Below are 18,940 nucleotides of genomic sequence, written 5' to 3'. Positions count from 1 at the left end.
TGGGACAGAAGCAGCACGTGTCACCTAACGTAGCTGTGCCCTATGAACGGGCAGAGGCAGGACACCTCTGTACTGTAGCACACTGCAAACGGGCCTCTTCATGAGCTTCGCCAGATTCAGTCACGGCTCTTTCAACACGGAGGTGTTCTTAGTCATTTCAAAATCACTAGGCGAAGGAAAAATATTGTCATGATTATAGCTAACGGGGCCTTTTATTTTTGAAGGAACCAAGCGTCCAAACCCAGCACCGTGGTTGATTGTAGAAATGTGCGTGTCAACCACAATTTGAAAATGTATCTTTTATTTCTTCATTTAGAAACATATATAAAAGTTACAAAAAGAAATGAGCTAACTCTTTGAAAGTGAGACATTGAATCTGAAAGCAGTGTTGAATGCAACGGCGCACAGTCAGACTTTGGTCTGCCTGGCTGATGCGCTCCAGGGCCCTAACCAAACCTGCCACATCGCTGTGCATTGCTTGTCCATAAATCACGTGTGCTCTCATATGCAATTAAATAAATTAAGCAGCACGTAGTGTTAATTAAATGGGGAAATGTCAAAATGACTCTTTCTTCTCATGTGTATTGTTGAAAAGTAATTTAAAAGGAACTTATAGTGCAGTATTCAAAATACACACCATGTCGAGGAGGCACACTTCCTAGCATTTCTGTAATGCGAAAATGACACAGTGGTTAGGAACCTTCCGTGGGGTACGGTTGATAGGGTAGTGAAAGGGATCACAGGGTCTCGTAATAATGAAAAAGACCAACCCGGGGCTTGGGGGGATGTTTTCTTATCAATTTAAAGCCCTGGTCTCTACTGATCTAGAAATGTGTGTGCCCTGGAGGTCAGCTTTCAAGAGACCCTGCCCGGTTAGAGACAAGGAATGGAAGTTCAAGGGTGAAGATCCATGCACTGGACGGGCAGGTTTGCTTATTCGCCTGTCCGTGTTTGTCCATATAAAACAGAGGACTCTTCTGCCATTAGCCCCAGGAGGGTCGCTGAGGGCGTGGAGAGGGTCATGTGACAAGGACGAGGAAATCCAGCCTCTCTGTGGAGCCCCTGCCAGCATCACTGCTGGAAGCCTGGGTTTCCTCTCTGTCTTTGGCTGAGTATCAAGAAAAGGGTCAAGGGCAACAGCCATTCTATGCTCTGCTTCTATGAGTTTGGCTGTTTTCGATTCTTCATATAAGTAGCATATGATATTTGCCCCTCTGTATATGGTTTATTTCATTTCACATAAAGTCCTCCAGATTCACCCGAAGAAGGGGAATGGGGACGTATTAATCAAAGGGGATAAGTTTCAGTTGTGTGAGATGAATGAACCCTAGACATGTACTGTACAACATACTGCCTGTAGTTGACATGCTATGGTGTATACCTAAATTTTGCTAAGAGGGTAGATAGTGTGTTAAATGCTCTTATCACAAAAAATAGTAACGAGAGTGGGAGGAAACTGTTGGAGGTGATGGATGTGTTTATGGCATCAATTGTGGTGATGGTTTCGCAGGCATATCTCCACATTCATCCAGGTGTATGTATGTATTAAACACGTACAACTTCTGTATGTTGGTCATAGAGTATGATGGTTACCAGAGGGAAAGGGGGTGGGGGGAGTGAAGAGGGTGAAGGGGTCAAATATATGGTGAGGGAAGGAGACTAGACTTTGAGTGCTGAGCACCCAATGCAATATACAGATACCGTATTACAGAATTGTGCACCTGAAACCTATATAATTTTATTAGGGTGGTTGGTTTGCTGCCTCCGTGTATTTCACCTGGAAACACAGCGCCGTTCAACGGTCGTGGATCCAGGGAGTACACCGAACCTGGAGGACGGTGTTCATGGGGTGTCGTCTCAAAGTCATGGCCTGTGTTCCACGTCCCAAAGACCCTCCCGTCCCTCCGTCAGCCGCAGTGCCTGGGTGGTGTGACAGGCGGCCGGACCAGAGCATCTCATGGACATACGCCCACTCCTGCCCCTCCACTGTCGTGAAGAGGCTTCTTCGCTCTGCCGCGGTGCCATGCAGGACGCTGTGCCGGTGGGCCAGACAGCCTGTAAGCCCTGGCACGGTGGTGCTGACTGAGACCCTGCCAAAGGGAAAGGTGCACCCAGACCCAGAGTATATGTTGATTCCAGTCAGGAGGAGGTGCCTGCCCTTCCATTGTAGAAGGGGGTCAGCGTCATCCTTCGGTCATCAAGTAGCTGGTGGTGCGTTGGAGGGATGGTGCCTTTGGCTGGGAGGTTGGACACTCAGCAGCCGCAGCAGCTAGCTTAGCCTGAAGGGTGGAAGCCCATGCGCTTGGACCCAAACGTAGCGTTCGTCACTGTTATCATGGCTGCCACTCTCACGAGCCCGTAGTGCCACGGGTGGTGTTTTAAGACAAAGATTAAACCCAACAGTTAAAGTTTTGTTTTCAGTTTTGGCCATATTGACTAAAACACTAAGTCTCTGTATAAATTATTTTTGTCCTAGAATCCAGATGGCGGTAAAAATAGGAAATACACACATCACAGTTAAAAGTAGTTAACATGTAATGCAAAATGTGAATGAGTAGCCGTTGTTAGAGGCTGAGTTTCCATTGTACCTTAATTCCAAGGGCCTGGGTTAAGCTGCTTCCATGAGGTCATCTGCCTCAGAAATAGAAAAGGACGGGAAGCCGTGTCTTAGGTCTGCACGCAGTCTGGCAAGTTTGTGGTGATGGTGGTGCCTTACACGGAGAATCCTGCACCCCAGACTTTGTTGACTCCCTCCCTGAGGGCGCTATTTCTGATCTGTAGCTTGTAGGGGGATTGTCAGATAAATTAATGGAAAAAACCCAGACTATCCGAGGGTAATAAGACCAACTAGCTCTGCTGAATGGGTTGCAATCACCAACAACATTAGAATGGAAGAACATAGAATGTGTCAGTCCATGAGTGTGAGTCGGAGAATGCCCGGGAGTGAGAGCAGCTGAGGGGCAGTAAGGGCGTTGGGGAATTTTCAGAGCCTTTAATTACTGCCATAAAGTATATCAGGATTAAACCCAACAGATAAGAATTTAGATTTAGACCCAGAGTATATAATTCTAATTCAAAAATAATTCTAATAAAGTACCTATAGAATCACATAATTTGCAGCACTGCCATACGTTATAAAGACATTGCTTATTAAAATTTCATTTATAAACATTATTATAATTCTATTTAGATGACCACCTATGTTTACAGTCTGAAAATCTTGAATCTCTAGAAAAGTTTTAGCTTCAGACCGGAAAATTCAGTATGGGGTAACTTAGGAAGTTCAGGTAAATTAGAGTAAATAAACCCTAATCTTAGATAAACTAAAATATTAGTGCTACTATTTTTACACTGTGATGAAGTGAAGGACTAGGCATGTTCTAAAACTAGCGTAGTAAACAGAGATTCGCAATTCCAGGTGCACCTATCAGTGGAAAACTGGACTGCAGAGCTTGTGGGGAGGGAAGAAGTCAATCATTTGTATGCATTAGGAGAGAGATTGGTTCACAGTGTCTTTGGTAATTAAGGATTGAAAGTTGAACCCTTAACAAATTCTGGATAGGACAGAAGTAAGCCCTAAATCTATAAGATAGTTGGTCACGATGGGTGACCGTTTTTGATCAGTGCAAAAAAATTCCCAGTCAGGTCGGTGTGAGCATATGCCTGAGTCACTCCCAGGAAGGTCTCAGTTACTGATCAGCTTCAGCTGTGGGATGCTCAACCTTCGCCCGGTGAGAGGCAGTTGCGCCGAGATAGTTCAGCCGGTTTGAGATCTTCTAGCGAAGCTCTCGAAAATGTCCTCTTACCTTAGTGATGCCCAGTTGCTCTGGCGTTTATATCCTGTTGGCTAAGCACATAAGAGGGGCATAACGGTTTCATTGAAAACTTGCATTTGGCTAGATAAATGAACTTTGCATCTCATTTAAACTTACGATGATCATGTTAGATATTAAAATATAAAATGTGTAAAATTATGTATATAATTTTAAAATAGAGTATTTGAGCAAAAAATGTTTAAAGTTCTCTGTTTTAGGAGAAATACTGATTTAGTTTTATTTTATAATTCCCTTGGGTTGCCCTTTGCAATACCTCACGAGCTTTGAACATGTGAGTGAAAATGGAGAGGTTTGTTTTGTTGTTGCTTAAAGTTTTGGAGTCAAGAGCGTATCGACTCTTGAGTTAAATAAAATTAAATCAAGCAGGCAATCAGGCTATGGTCAGGAGACTCCCTCACCCAGGCCTCAGTTACATACATAAGCAATAAAATAATTTTGGTTTGTTTCAAGTAAAGCAAGTAAAGTCCCCCCCTGCCCTCTTTTTTTTTTCTGGTTTCAGCCAAGGCTGAGAAGCTGAGTGCCATTTGCTATATGCCCTAGATGGCAGAAGAAAAAGAGGCAACGAAGTTTTAGCTGCTAAGAATAAATGTTGCTTAAACTTTATTTCAAGAGCTCAATTTGGTTAACCCTGCCCCCCACATAAGAAAACAACCTTATCCCTCCGGGTTCTCCATATTTTTGTAATTCCACAGTCAGTTAGAGTGAAGACATCTGACCTCACATCCCTCTTTTCCTCTCTGCTGGTGATGGACAAAATCGCCCTCACAAATCACCGGGTCAGTTGAAATTCAGCGAGGGCGGCCGTCAGAGACATACTATCAAATGCAGGCCAGAATTCAAGAATGGGCTGTTTGGGATCTGGCTCTTTCTGCTGTGTGGAGACTGTGGCCAAAATCGTCTGCCCATTGCAGGTGGCTGGTCCGTGGAAGCCCTAGTAGGGTTCTATTTATGTCCCCATGTTAGACAGCAACCCTGAAGCTATGGCCTCTGGGGCCCTGCTAGTTTAGAATCACAAACACCGCCTGGAGCTGATTACCACCTCCCCAGGCTCCTCTCCAGCAGCCCCACTGCAGCCCCGTGGCCCCGCAGCAGTGCCCTGCACCCCAGCTGTGGCTGGCCCTGTTTGCTGCTGGTGTCAGCCTGGCTGGCAGGACTACATCTGTGTCTCCCCGAAGCCAGGAGGCCAGTGTTCAGTAGAAGGGTTGGCTGGCACCCTGTCTCTCTGTGCTATCAAATAGAGTATTGCTAGTCACGTGTTAGATGCTGGAGGACTTTGTCCTTCCAGGTGGTGGAAGACATTCCTGTTGGTAGGTCTTAGCCATGAAAGTACTGCTTCATTTATATATACTGTGTTATAGAGAACTTTTCTTATACATGGCCCACTTGAATCTCACAACCACTCAGTGGTATAGGAGAGGTCTGTATTATCATTACCACTTTCAGGTGAAGGGAGAGATCTCCCAGGCAGGGTTAAGATCTCCCAGTCAGTAATAAGATCCAAGGACTCCTCTCAGCTTGGCCATCTCCACATCTATTTGCTGTACAATCATCTGATGTATGAATTGATGAAGTGGTGGCTGGCTGACAGCATGTGAGACGCTGTTTAACAGTGCATTTGATGTGGCGACACTCAGCAGACCTCCAGTTGTGGCTTCGGCTGCTGTCCTGCCGCCAGTCCACCATGTTGATTTCCAACCACGTGGCGTGTCTGTATTGCAGACTCCATTAAATTAAAATGCTAGCATGTTTGCAGCGCCTGTGGGAGTGGGAGGAGAGGGTTGCGAGGAAGCATATTTCCAGGTAGTTTGGGTTAGGTGTTTAAAGTCTGGACAGGATGAAGTTGGTGATTGGATCACAATGTGGTAGCAATGACTTTGTTCAACCAGTCAGAAGACATGCACGCCATGCCTCTGAAGTTCAGCAGGCTATGCTAAGTCATGAGGACCTGTTCAAGAACCCTTACTGGGACTTCTCTCAGAAAGCTGCCATTCCCCTGGAGAGCTAACACAGGTGCACATGAAATAACCAACAATGTGGGACAGCTATCCATTAATGAACGCCAAGGTCAGGTACAGGCAGTAAGGCCTATGGTTTAGCATGCAAGTTCTTTTAAGGTGTAAATTGACTTTTTTTAACAAAAAATTTTCTGTAGATGTTTTAAGCAAGACTTCTTCACCCGGTGCCTTGGGAACTCTGCTGCCCATCACATTTTCTTTTGATTGCTTTACAAAAGTCCTCCGTTTAAAATGTTTTGTCGTTGCTCTGCATTCGTTTGCGTGGGTTAGGACGTCTCGGGCGGAGCGAACGGGTGAGGGTTGGGAAGGCTGAGTACCAGTCTTTGCGCATTACTGTATACTCCTCTCTGGTAATTCTTTAGGGACAGCAGCAGCCAAAAGCACCTCCTCCGTTCTTGATGGAGAAGTAATTCTGTGTGTTCATTTAAAAGGATTGCATTTGCCATTCCATTAATCTCATTGCTGCTTGCTGGTGAAGAATAAAATTGAAAGCTGCTTATTTTGAGACCCGACATCCCAAGGGGGTGATGAGAGACTTTGCATTTCCTTCTGGCCCTTGGACTTCTCCCAGACCCTGATTTACAGGCCCCAACTCTCCGATCCTTAATTTCTTTCTTTGTGGTTTCTCAGACGGTAATATTGTTAGAGCCTCTGAGATGGATGACCGTTGCTGTGAAGCATCTCATGACCCAACAGTGGCTTTTCTTTGGATTTTAATAAAAATGTATCAGAACCACATTTATTTGGGTACCCGCCCTTTTGGGTGGCTCGCTTTGAGTACTCAGTGGTACAGCAGATGCCGGTGCCTCCTCTTTAACAGGAAGCTCTCGCATGGCGGAGGGTGGAGAATGTAAGTGCTGAAGGCGGCACGTGCAGACCCAGTTACCTGCAGTGGTGGGGTCCATCCTGGCTCTGTTCACTTCCGTGGGCTTCAGGAGGGCAGATGCACACTGTGGTGGAAGTGATCTTAAATGTTCTATCTCTTGTCCTAACACCCAGGGCTTTCAGCAGAAATTCTCCTTCCACAGTAAAGAGATTGTGGCTATCAGCTGTTCCTGGTGCAAGCAAGCGGTAAGTGTGGGGGTGACATGGAATGAAGTGGGCTCATGTTCTGTCTGAGGATACTCAGGTCATTGCTGGCCTTCTGGTCTATAAGCAGAAGGTCATCTTTATGTATGTATGTGATGTTTCCCTCACAGAGAGGATCGTTGGAGGAAGCAAGACATTAAAACTGTAGAATTATAGCATCTCTGACCCGGGAGGAAAACTATAGAGATAAATTAACCCCTTTGTTTTTACACATTGAATTCTGGGATCAGAGACTGGAAAATTCTCTGCTGGTTCTATCCCTGGGTCTACAATCGAGGACTTCTCACTCCTGGACCACGTTTTTTTCCCCCAACTGTACTAGATTGTTGGTAGGAAGTTGCAACATTGGAAAGAAAGAACCATGCAACATTAGAAAGTCCTTCTAACCCAGCAGTTCAGGGTTCTTGGTTCTTCTGTTTTTGATGTGGGTACCTTTTTTGTGAAGCTATGTTAGGATAAGAATGGTTTTGTATCCTTTAAATTTCAATATTGTTACATTGTCTCTATGCTCATTGAAATGTAACTTTTCCTTACATTTGACATGGACATTCATTAGAATCCGATAGTAATTTTTCTATTTATTTTTCCTCTTTTTATCTATCCTTATTTTCCCATTTTTTTACCTCTCTGTCCCAACCAGATGGCTCATTCTCTTACTTGTTTGCCCATGGACCTGTTCCTTCTTTGAGCAGACAGTGTATATATACTCTGACCCACGGTTGGCAAACTGTGGCCCACAGGCCAACTCCGACTGCGGCCTGCTTTTGTAAATAAAGTTTGGTTGGCACACAGCCACGTGCATCCGTTTATGTATTGCCTGTGGCTGCTTTGCATTTATATGTAGTTTCTATAGTGACTATAATGCCAATGGCAGAGCTGAGTAGTTGTAACAGAGACAGTACGTCCCGGAGAGACTGAAATATTTACAACCTGGGCCTTTATAGGAAGAGTTGGTGGACCCCTCACCTCTCTCATTCATCTACTCTTCTGAATTGACAACCTGAAAAGAAAGACACTACTTTCAGCCAGGTGACGTGTTGGCAGGAAGACTTCATCTGTCTGCACACGTCAGGTTTAAAAAGCCAAACCAGGCCAAGGGGCAGGAGCAGATGCGTCTAGTTGAAACTCACAAAATTGACATTTTTGTGGGTTGAAACTTTTGAATGTTGGCACTTCCATAAGATTCAGCCCGATGACCTCTCCAGCGTCATCTCCCCGGGCACCCACCTGTCAGGAGAACCTGCCGCCATGCCACAGAGGCTCATTGGTCCGGAAAGGCACGCGCTTGTTCCGTCTCCATGTCACCACACATCTTACTCTTGGCACTTCCATGTCTTTTCACTGTTACACAGATGGCCTTTGTGCTTCTGCTCAAGAACACATTCACAAACACAAGGCCATCCCAGTTCTTGGTTGAAACTGTACCCCCACGGCAGTATCTCCCCCTAGAGGGGAGGAAGCAGATTCGGGGTCTAGGGGTCCTCATAAGATCTGTGCTGCTGGTTTCCCTGGTCTGGTGAGGCCCCACTCATGGGACAGCGTCATTGGTGGCCGTGGGCTCAGATGGGCAGTCTCTGGTCCCGCCCCACCGCCGTCAGGCTGTGGTGAGGTGGTTTAGCCAGGGCCAATTGGTCTGGGAACTTGGTCCCACTTTCCGGTGCCCACATGTGCCCGCGTCTCACGACTGTAGTCCGACTGCATCGCTGTGAAAACGCAGCTTTCGCTTGACCATCGTGGCGGAGCTTTGGTCCGTGTTTCCCTGGGTCCCACGTATGGGAGGTGACTTTGCAAGGTCTGAAAACACAAACCATTTTAAGACAAATTACAGTGGTGATCCATTTTAACACTACAGGTAACCCCTTCTAGCCTATCTGATGTCAAACAGGTAGAGGCCCTCCATGGGTGCTTGCTGCATCAGGGAGAAAACTGGGATTTCCTGGGCCCGGGCACTGGCTCTGCTGCTTTAAAGCTGTGCCCTGTGGGCTTGCCTCTTGTTCTCACCAGACTGGAGGTTACTCGGGCACAAACCGAGAGAGTTGAAACAGGCGGGCTCTGAGATCCCGTCCATTTTAGAAATGCAGTGGCCGCTCATTTGGGGGTTTATTTCCATTGCTAAGAGAAAATCGCGGAAATTTTTATTTTGAAGGAATTTTAAGCTCACAGAAAAGTCGCAAACATAGTACAGAACATTAATGTATACCCTTCCACCCGCCTTCCCCTAGCTCCCCCTGATTTTCACACGTAAGCAGGAAATTAACATTGGTCCATTACTATTCACTAACTACAGGTGTGTACAACATTCGCCAGTGTCTTCCTCACTGTCCCAGGCTCTGATCAAGGATCCCCAGTCCCTTTAGCTGCGGGGTTTCTGACATTTTCTCATTCTTTCCCTGTCTCTCATGGCACTGACACTTCCAGTGGGCACCGACTGGGTATTAGGAAGAATGTTTCCCAGATCGAGCTTGCCTTGTGTTTTCTCGTGATTAGATTGAAATTATCCATTTTATGCAAAATGCTATAGAAGCGATGTGGTATCCTCACTGCATCTTATATGGGGGTACATAATGTCGGTGTTTTATTACTGACATTAACCTTGATCTCTTGATTAAGATGGTATTTCCTATATCTTCATCATCAAGTTATTAGATTTCCTTTTCCAACTGGTAAATACTTGGGGGAGATATTTTGAGATGATGCTGATACCGTCTTTCTCCTTAAACTTTTGCCTGCTGACTTTAGCATTCATTAGTGGATCTTTTGTTAAATTTTAATATTAATACACTTTATTTTTCAGAACGGTTTTAGGTTCACAGAAAAATCAAGTGGAAAGTAGGGAGATCCCCCGTACATTTCCTCTCCTTACGCGATCACGCACTCCCCACTGCCTGCATCCCATGAGAAAATCCCCTTTTAAAGAAGATACTGAAATAACATTTCTCTGGTATATCACATTGTTTGCAATCACAAATATCTGGTGGTTGGAGGAATTATTAATTATTTTATGAAATCGTATTTCACAGTTAATTAACTGATTTAGTAATTAGCTGCTGGATCATGTCAGGTCTTGAAGCTACGCAGAAATGAAGACAAAACTTCCCTGATGGGATATAATTGGGGTGGCCATATTTGCCAGTTTTCCTGAGACAGTCCTAATTTGTAACTTTTGTTCCAACCTCATTATTAACCGTGCTCCCTTTCACTCTTAAAATTGTTCCCATTAAGATGATAAATTATGTGGTCACATTAAATATAATCCAAGTAGAAATCGATGTTAATTTATTGAAAATCACTATGATTAAAACTTTAAGGCTTGTAATCATTGTATATGTGATTTTATGTTTATTAGAAAACAGACATTACCGTCCCTCATTCTCACTTTGCAGCTACACAAAAGCTGATTGAAAATGTGATTGGCCTAAGGTCACCCAGTGCATTTCCAGATAGAGTTAAGCCCCTCATACTGACGTATTGTTATGATCATCAGTCTGCATTTACTTCCTTCCTTTCAAAAACAAAAAGCACTTTAGACTTGCCAAGTGTAATAGGACCGTTATAGTTTTTGGTGGCCTTCAGAAACCCAGCAGAAAAGATCTCTTTGTTCTTTGTTACCTCCTGGACTCACGTCTGTCTAGGAGAGACATCTTGCTTATTTCCTGGGTCCCTTAAACAGGGAGACTCCCCAGGAAGGTTTTTCATCTATGGGTAGAAAAAGGAGAGGCAGAGGGTGGGCACTGCCCTTCCTTTCCTCCTCGACATTGGCCCCGATTAACCAAGTCTGTGACCAGCGCAAGTCAAGTGGAACGAAGTTACGTGCCCAGTTAGGATTGACAGACCCTCTGTTGATGTAAGAAATATTCAAACCTGTAGAGGATTTTTATGAGTTTATTTGAGCCAGACTGATGCTAATTGCCAGGAAGCAAAAATCTCAACAGATTGAGAAAACGCCCCAGAGAATGGCAGCTTTACAGCCTAGTTTACACAATAGAACAGGGGTCTATGGCCTGTTAAGAACCAGGCCACGTGTCTGAGCTCTTCCTCCTGCCCCACCCCTCCCCAGTCTTCCACAAAACCGGTCCCTGGTGCCAAAAAGGTCGGGGACTGCTGCTCTAGAACCAAAGGAGAAGGTGAAAGGAGGGTTACATGAAATCCATTGGTGGTAGATTAGGGGGTGGGAGAAAGCAAAGCAGGGGAATCTTTGAGATTGGCTAAAAAGGCAAAAATAGAGAACCACGTACTTCTCTCCACTGGGGGGTACAGGGTAGGTAATAAGTAACATTCACAGCACATAGACATGGTACGGGGGCAACAGGACAACACGGAGAGGCCTGTGGTCTCTGTGGCGTGGGTGTGCCCTGAGGGGCCTGGAGAAGGGGGTCCCTCTGACATTTCAAAGGTACGTCTTCCTAGATGCAGAAAGACAAAGACAGGCTCACGTAGGTACAGATTGTTCTACAGGCCTAGGACATGCCTGCCGCCATGACTCACTTTTAATTAGGAATTTTCATGTTCAGACCATCCTCTGTGGTTACTTCCGGTCTCTGACTTTGCAGAGCCCACCACCGTACTGGCTGCCCCCTGGGCTTGCCAGGGTTAGTATGTGGTCACTTCTCAGGCACACCTCCCAGACTCCGACATCTCTAGGTAAATATCCTACTTAAAAAAAACTCATAAACTCAGACAACAGTATGGTGATTACCAGAGAAAAGAGGGTAGGGGGAGGTAGAAGAGGGAAAAAGAGAATAAACGGGGATGGAAGGAGACTTGACTTTGGGTGATAAACACGCAATACAATATACGGATGATGTATTACAGACTTGTACACCTAAAACCTACATAGTTTTATTAACTAATGTTACCCCAATAAATTCAATAAAAATTAAAAAATAAAATAAAAAAAATAAAAGGTACTAAAAAAAGAAAATAAGGTTATTAAGTTTTAGCTGGCCTGTCCTATAAGATTGATTTCTCGTTATCAGTTGTTATCAGCTTGTAAAATAGAATGAATTCTAAATCTGGTCTCTAAGCTGTGGGGCTGGTGGATGAGAAGCATGGGTCACGTGTGTGTAGGTGTGTGTATGTTGCATGTGCATGCATGAGCATGGACATGTGTACTTATTCCTTCTCACTGCAGCATTGCCCTTTGCACAGAAGTGTTTACTGGCCCGTTTCTCTCTTCAGTTTCACAATAAGGTGACCTGTTTCATGCTGCATCACATCGAGGAACCCTGCTCCCTCGGGGCGCACGCTGCTGTCATCGTCCCGCCCACCTGGATCATTAAGGTGAAGAAACCTCAGGTAACTGCCGGGACCCTGGTGCTGCTGGGCCAGCGCAGAGAAGGAGGAACTGTCGCTTCTTGCTTCCCTGCCCCTGACTAGTTTCTGGGTTTCTCCGATCTCTGCTCGTTCACCCAGTGGTCCCATGCTCAGCTTCCCCAGTTCATCCCTTGGGCCCATCACCTTCCTGCATTGGGCTCTCTCATGGACCAGCCCCCTCTTCTTAGGAAATCAAAGTTCCACAGCAGGAATGCTTCCTTCCACTTTGTGTGCTAATGATATTCTCTTTGGGGGCTCTCCTGAGTTCCTTAAGCACTTGTGGTGGGTACAGCTGATTCTCCTGCACCTCTCTTCTCTTCCAGCCTGGGCACCCCCAGGGAGTGGGTGTGAGGGAAGCCTGTGTAGGTTCCTTGTTTGGTTGAGGTCCCCACCCCTTCCAACCGGAACAGCAGACCGTGGGTCATGACTTTCCTCAATGCACAAGGCCTTGCCTAGAGAGCAACACTCTTCTCTGAAGGCAAAGTAGAACTTGCCCTCTCTGTGCTCTCCTCACTGTACTTTATGTCCTAGAGCCTCTGCCTCAGTTCTGGGAAACATGGGCGTTTCTCATAAGGTCATAATCTTTGACAGAAAAATGTCTACCTTTATACCGTACATCTTAGTTAGCTCCAAGTTCTGCATGGCAGACTTTTAACGCTACGGGAAGTTTACACCTTCCTAGGGTGCAGGTGGCTTAGGAAGTCTTCCTGAATGTAACATCTTTAAATGATATGGCAACCCAGTCCTTTTTTATGTGGTCTCCAAAATTATCCTTCAGTTTATTCCCACTGACTCAGTTTTTATGTAAAAACCATTGGATCAGGGACTCTGCTGTGCTTTGTGTGTTTTCTATAAAGTTTAGTCTCTGCCGATGAGTAATATTTGGCAATAATCTTTCCAAGTTACAATTCCTGGAAGCCCTTGGGAAATCTTTTCCAGCGGCAAGTATAGTATCTATTCATTAAAAATGGGGACTCTAGTCCTTTCCTTTTACATTTTAGAGCCAAGAGACGTACAATGTGTTGCCCGAGGTAACATACACAACTTCGGTACCATGTCTGAAGTTCAAGTGTACTGATTTCCAATTTAGCGTTCTTTAAAAATCTCTTTAACATTTTCACTTGTGTCTTCCCCCTAAAATTTATTAATCTCTTCATGTTTTCATCAAAACCTCAATGGTATCCGGAAGACTGCTGGTGTCATGATGTAATGAATGATCCCTGCTCTGAAGAGCCTTGTGGTCATCTTAAGAAATGATCAGGGAGAGCTTCGTGAAGGAGATGGGTTTTATTTTGCCCTTGCACACAGGTGGGATTTAGATCAGTGGAGAAGAGAGGACATAGTGGGCAGGAGAATGGCGTGAACAAGGGGACTGGGAACAAGGGTACTCAATATTCACTGAGCTGTGAGACAAGCTCGACCGCAGGGGAGGGATTACGTGGGTGGGTGGGGGGAGTTGCTCAGGCCTGGCTAGCAGGGGATTGTTTCATGTATGTGAACTCTATCCTTTTAAGCAAAAGAGTAATAGAGTAAAAACTGTATTTTAGAAGAAAACAACTAGCAAGAGTGTGTAGGATAACCTGGTGCTATGGGATTTTAGAAGATTAAAGATAGACCAGTTGGGAAAATCAGAAGATACCACTTTGCAGGGAAACTATAAGTTTATGTTTCTGAACTTTGAAAATATTTTCATTATGGAGATTTTGAAGCAAGTGAAGAGAGAGAAGGTTATGACGGATTACTCCGCAACATGAACTTTTCCACCATTGTTGTTTCATATATCCCCTGCCACACCATAATTTCTTTTCCTTAATTACATATTTTTGAGACTCCCAGGCAGTTGTAAGAAATGATACAGAGAGATTCCATGTACCTGGTACACATTTTCTCCTCCTGGTAATTTCCTGCAGCATTACAGGACAGTACACCCCAACCAGATGTCAACATTGCTTCAGTCAAGGTCCAGAGCAGCCTGCCTCCTCAAGCATCCCCTAGGCTACCTTTTCACAACCACATCCATTTTTCTCCTGGTCCCTCCCCATCTGCTCTGTCTTCCTGGAAATGGAAGTATCCCCCCTTTTTTCTTTTGCTGGGATATCTTACAGCAAATGTTAGCATATCATTTCCAGGGGGTATACCTTTTGGCGTCTCTGAGCCACACTGGAAGAAGAAGAGGTGTCTTGGGCCACACAATAAATACATTGTGACACATAATCACACAAAAAAATCTCATAATGTATTGAGTAAATTTACGGTTTTGTTCTGGGCCCCATTCATAGCCACCCTGGGTTGCATGCAGCCTGCGGGCTGAGGGTAGGACACCTCCGAAACTGTAAACATTTCATTTTGCTTCTCTAAAAGATAACATTTTAGAAAGGCAGCCACATATTATGTCACCCCTCAAAATCAGTAATTCCTTAAAATGTTTTCTGATTGTCTCATATATAATTTTTTCTCACAGTTATTTTTTCAAATCAAGATCCAAAGTTCACAACTGCTTTTTTGGTGACATATCTTAAGTCTCTCTTAATTTATAACAACTCCCCTTTTTACTTTTCATGCCATTTATTAAGTAAAATATCTTGGATTTTTATTTTGGGTGATTGGATCCTTATAGTGTTTGAAAATGTTTTCCCTTAATGCCCATATTTCTTGTAAAATAACACTTAGACTTAATTAGAGTCCGTTTAATTTTTAGCGGAAGGACTGCATGGGGGAGGATGTGTGTTCTGTCGTGTTGCTTTCAAAGGGAGCAGCGTGTCAGGTCGCTAGCGTTTAGTGACGTGAGGCTCGGTGAGTAAGTTCAGGAGCTGCCATCCTAGTCCATCCTTCATAAAGTTGTCCACCAGCCCTTTACCTATTGTTTTATCTAGTAAGTATTGTAGCCTGAACCTATCATTTCATTAGGGTGGCCAAAGGGTGATTTCCCAATTTTGAACTTTTCATTTTTTTAGCCATGATTTTTGTTTAAAGAGACATTTCCCTTATTACTAGCAAATAAGTGGCAAATGCTTGAATAGTTGCCTTTACTGGTAAATTTTCAGAAGACATAATAAGTTAGTACCTTGGCACCTTTTATAATGTGCCTAAGAGTGGTGATTGGTTCATGGTCATTGTTTTGGAGAATACCATTGTGAATTACGAATGTACATCTATGTGATATACATGGTATATGATGTGTTTTAATCCTCTGGCATCATTATTATTCTTATGTTCCTATTGTTCCACCTTGGCCCAGTCAGAACCCCTTCCAGGCGGCTCCTGTCTCCATTGTTCGTGAGCCATGGAGTTTTTGATGGCTTCTTTGGTTTCAGGAACAACACCATGGGCATTTTCTGTCCGTACCTGGTATCAGCCATTTCTCTACGGAGACTTGGGTACTTTTAATGGGAGGTAGTATTTACAATTCGCAATGTGGATGCATTGTCCGAATCTTTTTCACTATGTACCTTTTTATTATCTTCTGTGATTCGTGATATTATAACAAGAATGAGGAGAGCTGACATTTATATGTTAGGAAACTTTTTGAGTACCTTACATTCACTAGCTCATTTTATGATCATAGTACCCTGTGAGGCAGGTGTCCTGTTATTCCCTCTTACAGCTACGGGAAGTGAGGAACGGAGAAGTCAAATACATTTCCTCAATCTGTACCAATAATGAATAGTTTAAAATGGTATTTGGACCCAGAATTTCTGGTTCTGGAAACCAAGTCCTTAGGGATATGCCATGCTCTTCGCCGTTGTACTAGATTGGCAGCCCTTGCTGAATCAGGGATCTTTAAAAATTCGGTGGTCCCTCTTCCATCAAGTAATTTAATTAGTGGCCTAGATTCTATGTAAAAGCTAATGTTTAATGAGTTTGGGGAGTGACAGAGAGCGGTGAAGAGCTCTGGCCTGTGAACTGGGCTGCCTGGATTTATACCCTTGCTCTGCCACTTAACAATCTGTACAGTCTCAGACAACTTAAATCCTTCTCTTCCCGCGTCTCATCTGCAAAGTGTAGCTGGTACTAGTATGTAATTTGTAGGGTTTACATGGACTAATAAGCTAAAAAGCAAAAGAGATAAAGTACATAGAATAGCACCTGGCTCACTGTAAGCACTCAATAAATGTTAGGTCTTGTTTTCCTTCTTGTTGACTGTTAGAGGTATAGGGCATCAAGCAAAGCTGTACTTCAACAGGTGAAAACACTGGATAGTCACATGGAGATCAGGACAGAAGTTACTGATCCCTGAGCCATCTGTATTACAATGACAGAGGATGGAAAGAATGTGAGCTTTCTGACAGAAGGGGTAGAAAGAGACAGAATAGGGGCCACAGCCTGCTATCTCCTGGGCCCCCGAGCGCACCTGGAACTCCAGTAGCTGTTGCATTTTACACTGCAGTGGGACTGCGTGTTCATTAGCGTGATACCCACCCCGTGGAAGACAGTCAGGTCCTGTTCACTCACTGAATACAAGGGGGGGAAGAAGACGGAGGAAGCGTCCACCCCCAGAGAGTGGAAGGAGGAAGAAAATCCTGCCAAACAAGGAGAACTATGACAACACAGAGTTTCACTATTAAAAATGGGAAGAAAAATAGGGTAGTCCTTGATGTTAAATTCTGTAGACATTTAAAAAAAAAGGATTAAGAAAAGTTCTTGTGTTTGGGACCAGATCATCGATGCTATCAAAACCATAGCTTGGAGAGTGGGCACAGGTGGCCCCTGCTACAGGTGACACCTATTAACAATGGTGTGGAAATAGTAAGGTTAGACAGTTAGGACATGATAGCATGTGGAAGGTAGATAGAGAACAGCAGAGAAAACTGTTTTTCAACTTTCAGAATTTATATACTATATGAATACTTTCCATACACCCATAGATACATGGTCATCCATATACAGTGGTCAGGGAAAGTGGGTTGCAAAGAGGTGGGGTTAAACCATGTACTGTCCTTCTCTGTTGAAGGATGGCTGGCTCCAGGTGGGTCCTTCCTCGGTGAGCAGCTGTGAGGTTGGGAGTCGTGCGAAATGCTGATGATCGGGGAGTGAGGGTCGCCTGGGTGATGTGCTGAGTGTCATTACCAAATTATTTTGGGGAGACCTAGGGGTTAAACTAAGATAGAAGGTAGATGGCTTTAAGGAATTCAAAGAAAACTGAACCTGTTGCTGTTCTTAAAATCAAAGTTATGGTTGATGTTATAGATGTTGGTGTTTCTCTTCTGTACTGAAAAGTGTAGAGGATAAATAATAGCTTGGTTGGATAAATAAGTTAAAGATGCTCAAATCCTAGTGTTGGCACTTGGAACTGAAGATAAGACCTATATTACATGAATTTTTGTGGAGTCAACTTATAAAAGACTCAAGTTGTGTTTTTAATAAGTGATATTACTTTACACATAATGCTTTAAAACTGGCCTCTCCTAGTGAAAAAAATGAATCTTGGGGAAAAGTCCTTATTAGTATATACACATTTAACACATGTCTAGACTGCCACATATATTTCAAGCTACACATGTATTAGTTTACTTAGCCAACTCCCTACAGATCGATATTTATGTTATTTCCAATGGTGTACTTATGAAAATGCCACAATCAACTGCTTCCTAGCCTTGTATGGGCTTTCCTCACCTGTGTCCTTTCTTACTCCTTATGATTGAATGATCTTAAAATACTGTAGGCTCGTGACATGTAATAGCTCTGACCACAATATCCCTCAACCTTTCCCAAGCCATTTCCTTTGGTCAATTCAAAAGCTTAAGTAATACTTGCTGTGTCTTAGCCAGAGACGCCCGAGAAGCTGCTGAGACCCTGTCCTTAACTTTTGGAATGTGTTCTCTTTATTCTTCTGCCTGCCTATTCTCAGGACAGCCTCTGTCCCAGTGGCCGGCTGGGCGGGGCAGAGTGAGACCCTTCTTCTGTAGATAAAGCCCGTGACTCTCCTCCCTCCAATTATCTGCCAGAGTTTTGTCCAGTATATCACGGGGTTGGGGGGAGACTTCATTTGGGATGAAGAAGTGAGGTATCTTCTCTTTAGACTGTTTTAACTGGTTCCTTGTGACCCCGTAACCTGGACAAACCCCTGAGGAATAGTTACAGGCAGTAAGTTTCATTCACAGTTGAATGATTCACCCACAGGCATTTCTTAACAGCCCAGGAAGGAGCCGAACTAAGATAAAGATTTTGTTGATAGGATTATTTCTGCGGCAAGGTAAGGCCGTCCTGATACCTGGTCTAAGAAGAGAAGAAGCCTTTATCTTTTACTAGGACTTTAACAAAAGAGTGGGCACAGGATGTCCTGGGGCGGATGCAGTTGGAATCGGAGGAATGCAAATACCCCAGGAGTCCACAACGGTTCACTGTTTTGGTTGTGGTGGACTTGCCAAGTGGCCGCTTGTATCGCAGAGTTAGCTGCCCTTGATAACAGGGGTGCTTTGTCTTAGAACACAGGACAAGTATTTAAAGGTTTCTTGAACATATCACTAACAATTCTATCCAATAACTTCTTGGTATAATTTTTACATTCTTGAGCAACATTCTATTATATTTAACTCTTACAACAACATCGACCCAGGCAGGGAAAGTGATATTGTAGATTAGCCAGGCCAGGTGCCTTGTCCCGCCATGGCCAGAACACACCCCAGATCTGCCTTCGTATCCATCACTGCCCTGTGTGCTGCCTTCTAAAAGAAGTTCTCTCTGGAG

General features: G+C 44.2%; 1 protein-coding gene across 1 annotated transcript in view; it reads left to right on the top strand.

The window, feature by feature from the left end:
* Positions 1-18,940, top strand: part of DGKI (diacylglycerol kinase iota) — a 393,695-nt gene that overhangs the window by 178,986 nt on the left and 195,769 nt on the right. The window contains 2 exon segments of the mRNA XM_053927331.2: positions 6,851-6,922; positions 12,119-12,235. Of these exon segments, the coding sequence (XP_053783306.1) occupies positions 6,851-6,922; positions 12,119-12,235 (189 nt within the window).

This window comes from Desmodus rotundus, chromosome 6 (assembly GCF_022682495.2).
Source record: "Desmodus rotundus isolate HL8 chromosome 6, HLdesRot8A.1, whole genome shotgun sequence".
In the NCBI taxonomy this organism is placed as follows: Eukaryota; Metazoa; Chordata; class Mammalia; order Chiroptera; family Phyllostomidae; genus Desmodus; species Desmodus rotundus.
Note: the sequence above shows the minus strand (reverse complement) of the source record. Positions and strands in the feature narration are given on the sequence as shown.